This window comes from Molossus molossus, unplaced genomic scaffold (assembly GCF_014108415.1).
Source record: "Molossus molossus isolate mMolMol1 unplaced genomic scaffold, mMolMol1.p scaffold_m16_p_1, whole genome shotgun sequence".
Classification (NCBI taxonomy): domain Eukaryota; kingdom Metazoa; phylum Chordata; class Mammalia; order Chiroptera; family Molossidae; genus Molossus; species Molossus molossus.
In genome coordinates, this window is record NW_023425344.1 from 116,167,574 (window position 1) to 116,183,800 (window position 16,227).

Below are 16,227 nucleotides of genomic sequence, written 5' to 3' on the forward strand. Positions count from 1 at the left end.
TTCAGTTCCCGCTAAGGGCGCGTACCTCGGTTGCAGTTTGTCCCCGGCCCTGGTCGGTCGTGCGGGTGGCAGCCACTCGATGTGTCCCTTTCACATCGATGTTTCTCTCTCTCTCTGTTCCTCTCTCTCCCTCCCACTCTATCTGAACAAAAAATGGAAAAATGTCCTCGGGTGAGGATAAAAAAAAAAAAGAAAAAAAAAGAAATGGACAATATAAATTTAATAATTCATAACTATGATTATCTTTGTATATCCCCTGCTGGCCTTTTCCCATTTGAATGTTTTACATGAATATATATATATATATATATATATACACACACACACACACACATATATATACATACATATATATATAAAACTTATATTTTTCATTCTGATTTTTTCACTTATAAGAGTTCCATATCTTCTATAGAATTTCTTCATATGGTTGCAAAATAGTCTTGCATATTAGTGTTCTATTACTGTGTAAAAAAATTACCGCAAACTTAAAGGCTTAAAACAACACTTAGTTCACAGTTCTGTAGGTCATTAGTCCAGGTGAAATGGACTGGGTTCTTTGCTTAGGGTCTCTTAAGTCCAAAATCAAGGTGCCAGCCAGGCTGGGTTCTTATCTGGGAAGAATTAATTTCCAGGCTCATTCAGGTGGTTGGTAGAACTCAGTTCCCTGCAGGACTGAGGTCCTGACTGTTTCCTTGGTGGCTATCAGAGCAGAGCCTCTCTCTCAGTTTCTTAAGGCCACTTGGCCCCATCCATTCTCAAGCCAGCAACAACATCCCAAGTCCTTCAAATCTCTCTGGCTTTTCCCATTCCACTGCAAGCCAGAGAAAAATGTTTTTAAAGGGTTTGTGGATTAGGATCGGTCCACTTGGACAATCTCCCTTTTTTGGCTAACTCAAGTGGTTTATAACCTTAATTGAATCCACAAAATCTCATTTAGCATATAACATAACATAATCATGGGCATACTTTCTCATCACAAAGTCCTAGGAATTAGGGTGGGAAATCATGGAGTAGGGGGTGGGGTGTGCAGTTTTAGAATTCTACCTATCACACCTCTGCATCACAGTAGAAAATGCATTTCTAATTGTGGGTGGTAGTCATAAAGTTTAAAGGTCATTTAGCCACTGGACTAAAAACTTCCAAAGTCCTTTCCAATCCTAAAATGCTAAAAATCTAATATTTAAACACATTAAAGAAATAAAATGTAAGGTTATTTTAAAGCTTGGAGAGAATATAAAACTACATGAATTTTAAAAATTAGTTAAATAAAAAAGGGAGTCAGCCCTGGCCAGTTTGGCTGCCCTGGCCAGTTTGGCTCAGCGGTTGGAGCATCGGCCTGCGGTCCAGAGAGACCCGGGTTCAGTTCCCGCTAAGGGCATGTACCTCGGTTGCAGTTTGTCCCCGGCCCTGGTTGGGTCGTGTGGGTGGCGACCACTCGATGTGTCCCTTTCACGTCGATGTTTCTCTCTCTCTCTCTCTCCCTCCCACTCTATCCGAACAAAATATCAAAAAATGTCCTCAGGTGAGGACTAAAAAAAAAAAAAAAAAAGGGAGTCGAACTTTCTCCTAGTTAAAAAAAACACAAAGGCATGTTTTTGCAAAATTGTCCCCTTTGGGGGGGGGGCAATTTTCTAGTAATAACCTCTCATGAAGAAAAGGTCATAAAGTAGGTGCCTAATAAATATTTGTTAAATTTAAGTAAAATATAATGGACCATAAATGTTTGTTAGCCTTTAGGAACTTAACCCCCCTAAACAAAGAAGAGAACTCTTTCTAAATCTCGGCTACTAATGGGCCAAAAATTACCAACAACCTGCCTATCGATATGCTGACATTGGATCTAAGGTGCAGCAATCTACAAGGGGCTGGATAACAGTTCCTAGGACTCACAGGAGAAAATGAGATGAGGGCAGACAAATGTTAAGATAAAATATATATATATATGCCACATATTACTGGAACTGAATTTTACTGAACTTTTAGTAATTACAACTTCTACAATGGCAAAGATAGAAGTGTCCCTTAACAGAACTCAAAGACTTGTTCTCGGGAAAATAAGCCAAGTCTCTGCCTATTGGTATTAACCAGTAAGTAGAAAGAGCACATTTATAGCTATGAATGATACCATGGAATGAGAAGCTCATAAAAGCCATAACTATAAAGCACTAACCACAACTTCAACTCTTTATCGAATGCACAAGGGTAATGTTTTCCACAACTTGCAAAACACTCTTCATTCATTGCTCTCTTCTACAATGAAAATTCATTGGGAAAAAATATGTATTTTGTCACCTTACAAAGGATCTTTCCATCCCAACTGTGCTATATTTAGCTAACCAACTCAAAACTCATTTGTACAGAAACAGAAGTTGTACTCTTCTTATTCCCCACTCATGCAATCAATATAAAAAGCAATTAAAATTACAATTCAGAATATCTTTTCATTCTACATATAAACAATAAACTTTATCCTTCACCTCATAAAGATGGAAAGAACATTTTCCATATTTTCAGAACTGGATCAGTACAACTTTAGGCACACCTAATAAAAGCTAATTTAATGGCATAATTGATAGATAATCATTACTGCTTAAATTTCTATTTGTATTGTTCTACAGCTTCTAAAATGCTTTCATTATTTTCAGTATCTAAAATCTCTAGTAAGGTTGAAAGGCAAATGGTACTATCATCATCTTCTAAGAAGAAGAACTGAAAGTTCTTGAGATAAAATGATTTGTGCAAGGTCATGGAGCTTTTCAGTGGAAAGTGCATGGACTCAAACCAGATTTTCTGATATCTTGTCATTCCTGAACGTTTTACCTATTTTGCCTACTCAAATGGTATGCTGACATAAAAATGAAAAAAAAAAAGGTACTTTTAAAATTACACCACATTTTTCCATCTCTTTATACAGGGAAAAAGTAAAGTAATAGTTTATATTTTTAAAAATCACTGATTTTATACAAATTCTAATGAAATAAGCCAATAAAGGAAAACAAAAATGGCCATGTATCTAATACTCTAAACTAGAATATTTTAGTATATTCAAAAAAAATTTTGGACATGATAATTTCCACATTCATATAAGTTATTATGAATATGTAACAACTTATATTCTATTCAAAAATGGTGCTGCTGCCCTGGCCGGTTTGGCTCAGCAGTTGGAGCGTCAGCCTGCGGTCCGGAGAGACCCGGGTTCGGTTCCCGCTAAGGGCATGTACCTCGGTTGCAGTTTGTCCCTGGCCCTGGTTGGTTGTGCGGGTGGCAGCCACTCGATGTGTCCCTTTCACATCGATGTTTCCCTCTCTTTCTCTTCCTCTCTCTCCCTCCCACTCTATCTGTACAAAAAATGGAAAAATGTCCTCGGGTGAGGATAAAAAAATAAATAAATAAATAACAAAAATAGTGCTGCTATATTCTTTTTTTATATAAAATTTTTAAAATATATTTTTCTCTATTGATTTTAGAGGGAGAGGAAGAGAAAGATAAAAACACTGATGAGAGAGAACATTGACTGGCCGCCTCCTGCATGCCCCCCACTGGGGACTGGGCCCACAACCTGGGCATGTGCCCTGACCAGGAATTGAACCTACGACCTCTTAGTGCATGGGTCCACACTCAACCACTGAGCCACACCAGCTGGGCTCTTTTTTTTTTTAAATCCTCACCCAAGGATATTTTTTCAATATTCTTCCTATAGAGTGGGAGGGAGACAGAGGGAGAGAGAGAAACATCGATGTGAGAGAGATACATCAGTTGGTTGCCTCCTGCATGACCCCAACCAGGGCCAGGGACTGAACCACAACCAAGGTGCATGCCCTTGACTGGAATCGAACCCGACACTCTTTGGTCCATGGGCTGACGCTCTAACCGCTGAGCTAAACTGGCCAGGGTGGTTTTGCTATATTCTTAAATATAATTTCAGGTGATTCGAAGTGTAGAGAAAAATAATTGAATAAAAATAAACTTCAATAATCTTGACTACACACTGAAATTTTTGTTGATATTCACTAGGCAACACAGTAACTAGCATATATACCTAAAGAATATGTGCCGACTTTTACAAATATACATTCACCAATTTAAATGACTATATAATAATTATTTAATCAAGAACTTCAATAAATTATAATTCTTAGCAATAAAGCAAAGTTTAAAAAAAATCAATCCATACAGAAAGTATTTACTTAGTAGCAGAATACTGAAATTGAGCATTTCTCAGAGTATGGTATGTACACCAGTATGCAGATGTATAGACCTCACTGGCACAAGAACAAATGTGAGTGACACAGTCTACTGGCAACCCTTGGAAGGTTTCTGATCATTTAATATCAGCCTGTAGCAGGCATAAGTACAGCAGTGGGGCCTCGGGCAAGAAGTGAGAAATAAAAGAAAAATTCCCAACAGGAGCCAGAACTAAAGCCCTGATTCATTTCTCAACCAAGTGACAGGATCAGCAGAGTGCAAGTACTCACCCAGAGCCTGCAGCCACAGGCCTGCACACTAGCCTCTTCTTCCAGCCTGCCCCACCCCTGTATTACTGCCCCTTCCTTAGAGATGCTCATCTCACAGATCATTTCTGCAGCTCAGAGGACCACTAGGACCTCTTTTCTTCCTGTTCTTCATACAGTTTCCTTTCTAAATAAATATTCATATTTAAGTGTTTTTAAGTAAGTCATTTAAAAAGAATGTTAACAATTAGTACAGTGTTCCATGAATGTGACAGAAATCATCAAGATACTACTTAAGTTTGAGAGATCGTATTATCATGTATAATATATAAGATACAGCACTTGGAGGAACTGGAAAATATTACTTCTTCCAAATCTGTTTCATCCTCAAAAGTCATATAACACTTAAGTTTCCTCACCTATAAATACAAGTTTCATTTTAAAATATCACTATTATACCATAGAAAAGCAAAAAGATGTTGTATTCTTAAGTGAAGGAGGTAAAATATAATGTCTGCAACTAACTTTCAAAAGGTTCAGTGAAGCCCTGGCTGATTTGGCTCAGCGGTTAGAGCGTCGGCCTGTGGTCCGGAGAGACCCGGGTTCGGTTCCTGCTAAGGGCATGTACCTCGGTTGCAGTTAGTCCCCGGCCTGGTTGGTTGTGCGGGTGGCAGCCGCTCGATGTGTCCCTTTCACGTCGATGTTTCTCTCTCTCTCTTCCTCTCTCTCCCTCCCACTCTATCTGAACAAAAAATGGAAAAAATGTCCTCGGGTGAGGATAAAAAAACAAAAACAAAAGGTTCAGTAAAAATGTGTATATACATATGTAGAGCAAGTTAACTTTTGAACCTAAGTAGTCAGCAGGTAGATCTCATTTTATGTATGTATGTATGTTTCAATTTTTCATAATAAAAAGTTAGAGAAAACAAATTAGATATCTACTTATAATCTGTGACTATAATGATTATTAACATAGTAAGTTAAACTTTCAAAAGTATTTTTCAACCACCATCAGGACATCAGCTATTCATCCAAGCTGATTATAGGTGCACTTTACAACAACACTAAGTTACTGGCATACCAGGAAGATGGAGATAGTGCTTCCTCTCTCACTTAGAATGTAATTACCTCCAGTCAGGGACTGGGACTTCCGCACACTACATCAAGCCCAAGGGGCTTAGTGGGAATCCCTCAGGGCTAGCAGGCAAGGGCTCTCACAACCTGTTTATTGACTGTGTGATTTTGGCAAGTCACAACTTCTCTGGGCCTTAGATGACTCATGTTTCTCCATCCTTCCAGCACTGTAATGGTTCAGGCCCTCAATGATGTTTGCTTCTACTATTGCAGCAGCATTATAAATGATCTACCCACCTCCAAGCCTGATACCCCTCAAATCCATTCTGAACAGAGCTACCACAGTAACACATCTAATAAAACACTTCTGACCACGCACTTCCCAGCTTCTGGATATACAAAACAAAGTTCAAAAATCTTTAAAAAAAAGGACAAATTTAAGCCCCCACCCCCACCCCCACCCCACTCCAATCCCATTGACCATTATTCTAGAATCTATTAGAGCTGGGCTGGCAATCCAACTGCTCCTTCCCCCAACTCCATGCCATTTCTCAGCTGCATGCCTTTGCTCTTGCTCTTCCCTCTGTGCAAGGAACTTCATCCTTTCCTGGATCACTCCAACCCACTTCTTTTTAGCTTTAGATTAAGAAAGGTACCCTGCAGACTGGTGATTGCCAGGGGCTAGAGGAAGGGGAGCTGGGAAGCAACTGCTTAAGAAGCAGAGTGTTTCCTTTTGGGTTGATAAAAATGTTTTGGAATTAGATAGAGATGGTGGCTATACAAAATTGTGAATATAACTACATGTCACTGAATTACTCACTTTGAAATGATTAATTTTATGTTGTATAAATTTCCTTTCAATTTTTCAGAAAGCAGCAGCAGCTCATCCTGCAAAAACACTTTCACTGATTCCTCAGCAGCAGACTGAATCAGCACCTTGCACATTGCTCTATCACAATAGTTATTACCGCATATTGTTCATAGAGCTCCCCCATAATACTTTGAGCCTCTTATCTTCCTCATCTTCTCATCTCCCAGTGCTTAGCCTAGGCCGTCAAGAAATTTTTTTTTTTTTAATAAGTAAGAAGTAGAAATACCACTTATCTCCCTTGGGGCAGGAGGCTATAGCAGATGACATTTTGAAGATCTAGATTATATAAAAGCCTATGAGGGCATGCATTAGAAAGGAAGATCAGAAAAGGCTGCAGTTCATCTGATTATAAAGGACAAAAATAAAATGACTTCTGGTGAGGTTTTCCAGTTACTAGTAAGAACATTTATTGAGTTCTTAACTACTTCCTCATTTTCCAAATAGGAAAACAAATATATTTAAGTAACTTGACTAAGGTCACAAACTGGTTACTGGGAGCAGCAAGATTCAAACCCAAGTCACCTAGACTGCAAAGCTGGACCCTGTAACACTAAGACATCACCCTGCCCTTTCACACTGCTCAAAAACTCCGAATGGACATTCTTTGGCACAATTTGCCTTTTCCAAGGCTGAGAAAACACTCCTTTTCCCACATTTGTCTACCTACCCATTACCATGAATGCTGTTTATATATCATAAAGTACTTTTTCAAATACAAAATGTTATTTTTTAAAAAAAAGAAAAATCATAAAAAAGATCTCCCATTTTAAACACCTCTCATTAAAATGCTCTCCCATTGCCCTGGCCGGTGTGGCCTGGTTGGAGTGTCATCCCGTACGCCGAAAGGTTGTGGATTTGATTCCCAGTCAGGGCACATACCCCGAATGTGATGAATGTTTCTCTCTCACATGATGTCTCTCTCCCTCTCCCCTCCTCTCTCCCTAAAATCCAATTTAAAAAAAAATCCCTCCCATTAAAAACACTAAATCAGCAAGCGTTTGTGGCCTGCTCCTCAACATCCACAGCTGAAAAGATCAGAATGTGCTAGCCTCATTAGAACCATACCCATGTGGCTTCCCCACTGGAGACTCATTTTCATAGTATCCCAACCTCTGTATAGGGTAAGTACCTTGCAGATGAGAAAAACATGGAGTAACAAAAACAAGCTGGAAGAAATTACACACTCACTTTTTTAGTTTAGCAAGCATGATGTATGTACATGTCCTCCCCCCATCCTTCTCTCTTTAATAATGTCACAATCTGGTAAGAAAAAAATTAACCAAAAGTCTCTGAGATTAAAAATATATATATTTGTGCACCTGTAAGGGAAAAATCTTACTATAGAGATAATGTCAAACTTTGAAAACATATCAATAAGGTCAATTTTAAAACATCATTTCCCCCTAAAAAAGTGTGTATACCCTTAAGATAGACAGACACACACACACCTCCAGATACTCAGCCAATAATTTTTAGTTCAAATTCTCAGGACTTATTTTACTTAAGTATTTTTCTAAATATCTATCTAAAACCAAAGATGATAAAATAATAAACTAGGTAAATATACACATACCCAAAAAGCAAGACGGCAAAAGAGATATGACAGGTAATATGACACACATTGTAAAATTCAAGAGAACAGTTATATTAGGACAAATCAGAGACTTTTATAACATGGACCTTACTTTGCCAATTATTACAAAATTAAGTACATCAAAAAACTGTTTGAAATATAAGAGGTGACAGAAACACAACTATAGTGACAGAGACACACTGCTCTCTTATCCACAATTAGCCAAGCAGCAAAAATAAAGATGTAAAGCTCTTAAAGATCACTATTGAACAAAGAGGCATCAACAGAAATAATGGTCAAAGAACATGAACAGATAATTCCTAAAACAAGAAGTGAAAGTGGCCATAAGCATAGATATATTTTCATACTCTCTAGAAATCAGTAACAAGGGACTAAAGCAATATTTTTTTCTATGAGGATGACAAATACATTTTAAATAATATTGTCCATTATTTTAAGGGTACAAGGAATGCAACAATTTTATAGATAGCTGGGAAGGAACACAAACTGGTTTTCAGACTTACAATAAAAGGCCTTCTTTCCCCCAAACACCCCTCCCTCCAAATTTTTTGGTATATGGGTTAAGGTACAAATCCCACAGCTTTCAATTTTAAATTATATCAGTTCACAATGGTTAAGGACATGGGTTCCCAAAGTCAGGCTACCTGGTCTTCACTTATCAGTTATGGCATCTTGGGCAAGTAAATGATTTAACTTCATTCCCAAATGATGACAACAGTACCCATTTCTTAGGGTTGCTATGAGGACTGAATTAATGTAAAGCACTTACAACATGTTTGGGACCTATACGCTCAATAAATATTGGCTTTTGGTATTGGAGTTCTCATAAGTAATTTCTTTTTAAGTAATTCACTAGCATTTACTGAGTATTCCTAATGGGACATTTGTATTTGCTCAAACATTTCAAATTATTTGAAGTACAAAGCTTGTTAGAATAAAATATGATGAAAAATTATACATGTATTATTTACTGTGGCATCAACAAAATTAAATGCTAACTGAATAACAAAAAGGCAGTATGGGATTTTTTAAAAGAATATAACCAGTGGTTTATAGCATGGAAAATAGCATTTAGGCTGACTTGTTTTATTCTTTATTTTCAACTATATTTTGTTTTTTGCAATGACTTTAATGGAGGGGGAAGGATTTTTAAAACAACAGACAGCCATTTCTCCTAACTGGTTCAGTCATGCATACATGCACTACTCTCTCTCAAGGGCACTTGCCAGGTCATCACATCCCATCCTCTCCCAGAGCTTTGGTTATGCAACTATATCAGTTCATCTTTTGCACATCATTCTGGAGACTATACCATTTGGATAAACTAGTCACTGTCAATATTATTCAGAATTCCTAAGAATAAAAAAGTCCAAAGGACAAAACTGCTTTGTGACTACAAACATGTGAATTTATTCTTTTGTTTTTGTGCTGTATTTTTAAGCCTAGAAGAAGAAAGCAAATAAAGCTTTCAATTGTTTTATGATTTAAGAAAATGAGGTAATATGCATATACTATCCTATCATTCCATTTATAATTTCAGGAAGTACATTTCTACTATCCATTTTTAGGCAAGTTTCCTATAGAAATCAGTTGGATTTCCTTTGCATGAATAAGCTCATGCAGGTGGAAATTTTCAACAATTTCCTATGATAACCCTTAGGTGTCGGGACTTCCATATGATAGAAATTAAAGAGAAAACATGAGTTCTAATGTTTAAATCGAATATCCTTGGATCTAGATTTCTTCACTAAGGATAAAATCAAGTTAAACAGGGCTGATGAGAACAAAATTTTGTTGGCTATTAGCTAACTCTGGCAGGAAAGGGAAAAGAAGGATGAACTTGGTAACTCATTAACAGGATAATTTCTGAAGATGAAACTTTACAGCTCCAGCCAGAGAGCTCTCTAAACAGTGGTTTTGGAAAAGAATTCAAAATTTTGATTCAAGTTAAAAAACAAAAAAAGAAAACCTTGCTTTGACTGTATTCCCCAGGGCCACCCTCTAACTCCTTACATTCACTTTGCCACACCTCATCTGTGCCACCCCCTACCATAACACCACACCTCATTTCCATACCTGGTGCTCCCTCCCTGGGCTATATAAGCTCATAGCTCCACATCACTGTACTCGCTGTGCTTTTGCTTGGAAAGCCCTGCAAACTGTCTTTCTGGCCAAGCTCAAGCTATACCTTTCTACCCTTTTCCCCGACCCTACCATATCCATCCATGCTCCCACAGCATTTTATACACATCTCTGTTATGGCTCTTAAAATATTACATGATTTTATGTCTAGTTTTCTTAAAGTTTTTTTTTTTTTTTTCAATTAAAAACTGATTTACTGAGTGAAGTAATGAATGTTAATTAGTCTTAAAATTCTTGAAGGCTATGATGATCTTTCCTATTTTAGAACATATGAAAAATACAGTAGTATCACACAAATAAATACAATAGTTACAACAATTATTAACTCATATCCAATCCTATTTCAAATATATTCCCCACTTACTTTAACTACCCCCCGATTATTCTGAGGTAAATCCAGACTTCACATCATTTCACCTGTCAATAGTATACTTCTAAATGTTTTTCTGAAAGACAAAACATTTTATAAACATATCTACAGACTGTTAACAATAATGCAATTTCCATTAGGAGATAAATTATGTCTGGTTGTCTTTCTTTTTGAGACATCAGTAGCCACTGATAACCAATGTCTAGACTCCAGATCCATTAATTCATTAGGAGCTGCAAAATTGTGATATTCTAATTCTATCATCCGGTCTTCATCTATTAGCTAAGATACAATAGCTTTTATAAAAGAGAAACTTTGCCTTTAAGAATATTTGGTTACCATGAGATAAAGCATGTTTCATTCTTTCTCTTGATTTTCTGGATAATAAAAACACATCAGTTCCCTAACATTCTCAAAAACTACGTTTTTTTCTTTCTCTTTTTTGGTAATCATTATTATGAACTCATGAATTTAAAGATTTCAGTCTACTCCTGCAATATCTTTACAGGTGATCAAACTGTCCCACCATTGGTCAAGTGGGAGCTGCTTCAAGTGATTCCCAAGTCCTAAACTTTGATATACTCCTTGCTTTCTAGCAGGACAAAGGACTCCAGACCCATCCTGCAAAACATTTTCTATGCCCAACTTGGAATTATTCATTTCTTCAAAGATGACTTTATTATTCATTCATTTTTGAACCTAACTATGTATGGCCTAAATGTCTTCAAACTAAATAAGACCACTACTGAGCAAGGTCCAATTCTTGAATAATTTTAACTTTGAAAAATGTGTATGTGCACAATAAAGACACACAATACTCCACTCATATTAAAAGAAGTAATTAAAATCCTTAGCTACTCATCATTTATCAAAAGACAAATCAAAGCAACTCAACTTTTTGTTTTGGTATTATAATAAAAGTCAGCAATTCAAATCAGCATGAGGGCCTGAGCAAAACTGCAGCTGGGTTGAAATCCAAAAGTATAAAAAGAGGGTCTCTTCATTGTGATCTTCCTTCAAGAACCACAAGAAAGCCCTGGCCAGTATGGCTCAGCGGTTAGAGTGTCGGCCTGTGGTCCGGAGAGACCCGGGTTCGGTTCCCACTAAGGGCACCTACTTTGGTTGCAGTTTGTCCCCGGCCCTGGTTGGTCGTGCGGGTGGCAGCCACTCGATGTGTCCCTTCACGTCGATGTTTCTCACTCTCTCTCCCTTCCTCTCTCTCCCTCCCACTCTATCTGTACAAAAAATGGAAAAAAAAAAAATATCCTCGGGTGAGGATAAAAAAAAATAATAATAATAAATAAAAAAATAAGAACCACACGAAATACAATGCAGGGATAAACTCAAGAAACTGTCTGAATGAGGTTTTAATTAAGGTAAGCATTTTAAATGAAAGGTTGGCATCTTTAATGAAAATGAATAAACAGTGTTCAATTAAGTAACATGAGTTTTTTTTGTTTTTTGTTTTATTGATTCAAGGTGGGGGGGGGGGGAAGAGAGAGAGAAAGAGAGATCTGTTGCTCCATCCACCCATGCATTCATTGGTTGATTCCTGCATGACCCCTGACCAGAGATCCATGGCAACCCTGGTGTATCTGGACAGGCTACAACCGACTGAGCTACCCAGCCAGGGCCAAAGTATCATGAGTTTAAACATAACAATTTGTGATCTTAATTATTCACGTTACCCCAAAACTATTATAATAATAAAACATGAGCATCTTTTAAAACACACCTAAATCTCTGAGTGGAAAACACAAAGCCCTCATTCACATCACAATAAGGTTTGTTTTATATTTAATCTTGTATGCTTTCTTATATTTAATCTTGTATGCTTTCTAAACATCCTCAAACTTCTGTTCTTACAAGGAACCAAAAGAAGTTATTTTGAAGATTTTTCAGTTGCAATATTTGTAACTCTAAATGCTTTTAGAAATATCAATATTATTTCAGGGTGCTGAGACATTAATAAGATGCTTTAGAACATATTTGGTTTTTGATTTATAAATTCCATTACACTATTCTGAAGTAGCCTAGCAAAAGGGCAGCAAAATAATCATTACAGAACATCCCAGGTCACAGACTACTTTAAAGTAAGAATTTACTTGGCTACAAATGTTGAGCATAAGTACAATTTAGAGAAGAGAAATCCTTTGCCTGGGCAGTGTGTCTCATTAGCTAAGCATCGTCCCATGTACCAAAAGGTTACCGAACCGATTCCTGGTTGGGGCACATGCCAAAGTTGTGGGCCAAATTCCCAGTGGGGGGCATGCAGGAGGTATGTTCTCTCTCATTGATGTTTCTCTCTTTCCCTCTCTCTTTCTCTCTCTAAAATCAATAAAGAAAAAAAATAAAGGGGAAGTCCTTCAAAAATGTCTGCTTATAATATTGGTTTGTAGCATTACTACTACTAGTTCTGGAATTATATCCCTTAATTTCAATTACTCAAATTTCCTAATCTGAACTAGGTAAAAATGAAACATGCTTATTCTCACTGTACTTTAATTGTAAACATAATTATACATGTAATGACTGTACAAATAATTGACTACATCTAAAATAGCATTTACAGTCACTTAATTATCCCTTTTAACTGAACTAAAGCTCCATTTTAGTAATTAAAAATAAATGTAAAAAAAAAAAACCTATAAATATTGTCTTATTTTATGATTAAAAGATGCAGCTATCTCCAGATTGGGTTAGTAAAGGACTCTCAAATTTACTTTACGCACAAATTGCAAACACACATCCATTTAGTAAGCTCTCAACTCACTGGCATTATTTATAACCATGGTACAATTCCACATATTTTAAATATCTTTTGTCTGTACATAATCTGCATATAATTACAAATTAACACATTAAACTAATATGCTAATTTTCACATACTATGTCATAAAATATTTACATACCTCAATCTATTTCTAATAATTCTCACCCATTGGGTACATGATGCATGGAAGGAAATTTAACATTCTATATGAATGCATGTATCCTTTAACCCAGCAATTCTACTTTCAGGAACTGATCCTAAAATGTACACACTTATTCATCACAATATTGTATATTATAGCAAAAAATATGAATGGAGATGCTCTGGATGGGCCTAGATATTTACAGTTAAATAAAAAGAGAGATATGGAACAGTGAGTAGAATGTGCTACCATTTCTATAAAGACTATATTAAAATATTTATATTTGCTTGTAATTGCTAAACTTTCTCTGGAGTGACATGTAAGCAACTGAACACAAGTTGTCTCTTAGGAAAGGGTGAAGAAAGCACTATTTGCTGTAAATATTTCTGTTCCTTTCAAATATTAAGCCATATGCTATATTATCTATTAAGCAAATAAATAAAATTTTAAATATTTTTGGAAGCAATAAGGAAAAAGAAAGATGCTCAATCATAACAACATGCACCATATGTGACCAAATCTGACATTAGGGATTATGGTTTATACACTAAAAAGCAGAAGGGACTTATTTCTCCTGTACATTTATTTTTGTCTATCAGTGCTTGGTTTGGTTTTATTGGTCATCACACTCATTTATTTTCATTTATTACTTTAAAAATCTTTTTTAATATTTAACTTAGACTGAGAAATGGTTCACCTTTTCTAATCAGATAGGTTCTGCTTTTTATAACATGTGTTTCTCTCTATTTTTATGCCATTAAGAAAAATAATAAAATGCTCAGTTTAGCAAGTGCTAAAGATTTGAGGTCAAAGAGATGCACTTGATGTTCCAAATGTATAAAATGCAAACTGGCATGCTGATAGTACCAATAACCACTCTGCATTTCTAGAAGAAAAAAAAAGATAAAATTAAGGTGTATAAACTTCAAGTGGGATGTGAATCCTGACTGCAAATCAAATAGGAGAATATAGTGAATAAACCTAGAAAAGTATATCTTTAAAGCTGAAAACACAACCTGTACTACAAATAAGTTGAATCTTTAACTCAACTATAGTGACCTGTGACATCACTAAATGACATTTCTTACAATGATTTTTTAAAATAACGTTAAACAATCTCTCCTATACGTTTACAAAACAAATTCATGCTTTAATAAACATCAAGTGATAAAATATACCACCTAAAGCTATCCTTTTTTTAAAAATTGGGAATTAAATATCCTAGTTTCACCACAATTTCCTTTAAGTCCAAGAAAAACCACCCTATGAATCAGTGGAGGGAAAGGCACAATTCTAACTTAACTCAAAAGCAAAAGCAGATTCATTAGTATTCTCACAGAAAGCACATAATCATTTGGTAAAATCTATGTATAAAGTATAAAAGTCCGTTTTAATTACTCCAGACGGGCAACTAGGCAGTTCAAGCACATCACCTTTTCGTTTCTAACTCTTCAAGGCTTTTAAATAACGTTTATTTCGTAATATAAAATTTGATGATACAGCCATTCTTCGAATTTGCCAAATTATCTAAATCCCAACATCTGCAGACAGGCTGTTTCTCAAGATTTCTGTTCTCCTGCCAACTAAAGAGAGGCCCTAAGTACTTCTTAGCGTGTGCACTGAGGGCCGGCTGCACGTCAACACCGAGTGGAGGTCTGTGCCACAGGTGAGACACGGCCCAACAGGGCAGCCACTTTCCCAATTTCACCACCACTGCCAGTTACCAGCCATTTGAGGCTCTGTCTTTCCAACTACGCCCGATTCCATCTGCCTCGCTGGGAAATCACTCTCCCAGTGACAGGAGACTGCGGCCAGAACAAAACACCCACCCGGCCGAGCAGCGCTCAATCCCCCGAGTCTCTGACTCACAGAAGGTCCGGAGTCCGGGCCGGGAGGTGCCGGGTCCGCTGCCCTGACCATCTGCACACGGGGCACAACCCCCCCCCCCGGGGCCCAGGGACACGGCACCCGCCAAGGCCCCTGCGGAGCGGGGGCGGGACAGAGTGCCTTGGGGAGCGGGGCAAGAGCCGGGGGTCGCCGGGGAAGGAGAACAACCCAGAAACGCCCGAGGGGGAGAGGGCGATCTGATCCCGAAGCACCAGGAGCTCGGACACTTGGGCAGAGAAGCGGGGAAGGGGTCCCGCGTGGCCCGAGGGCGGTAGATGCTAAGGGTCCCCAGGGTCTCAGGGCCAACGCGGAGCCCCAGCCCGAGGGAGGCGGAGTCGCCAGGGCCGACGGAGCGGCGCGCTGCGGCCAAGCCGAGGGAGGAGCGCCCTTCGGCACCCGGGAGAGTCCGCGGGAGGAGCGCCGGGAGCCCGGGACGCGCGCGGGCGGCGGGACTCACCGCGCTGGGGACGGCGCCGGACGATGAGGGGCCGGGCGTGTCCTGCCTTCTCAGGCGGGACTTGAGGCTCTTCATGGCCAAGTCTGGGCAGTCCCGCTCCCGGCGAGCGCGGCGCGCCGGCTCCGCCAGCAAACTTCAAATTAGTGTGCGGGACGCCAGCGCGCGGAGGGGCGGGCGGTCCCGGCCCCACCTGCCACCTGAGGGCCCCCGGCAGCCGACCGCTCCCGGCCTGCGGCGGGGCCCCGCATCCCCGCAGCCAATCCGCCCGCGGCCCTGCCGGGGGTAGGGTAGGCCTGGGCCAATCGGAATCCTGGAAGGGGGAGGGACTTCCCTTACTCTCTCAACACCCTTCCTCTCCCTGCTGGAGGAAAAGTTTGGAACTTCGGCTGGCGGAGCGGGGAAGACGGGCAGAGCTATTGGCGTGGCGCGATCCCAGAGCCCCGCTCCAGACCACCGGCGCCCG

The 16,227-nt window shown here is 38.7% G+C and overlaps 1 protein-coding gene across 1 annotated transcript in view; it reads right to left on the minus strand.

The window, feature by feature from the left end:
- The window catches only part of UACA (uveal autoantigen with coiled-coil domains and ankyrin repeats), a 119,937-nt gene extending 104,029 nt beyond the window's left edge, over positions 1-15,908 (minus strand). The window contains exon 1 of the mRNA XM_036274187.1: positions 15,765-15,908. Coding sequence (XP_036130080.1) covers positions 15,765-15,839 — 75 coding nt within the window. The 5' untranslated portion in view covers positions 15,840-15,908. The remainder of the gene's footprint in view (positions 1-15,764) is intronic.
- Positions 15,909-16,227: the final 319 nt, after the last annotated feature.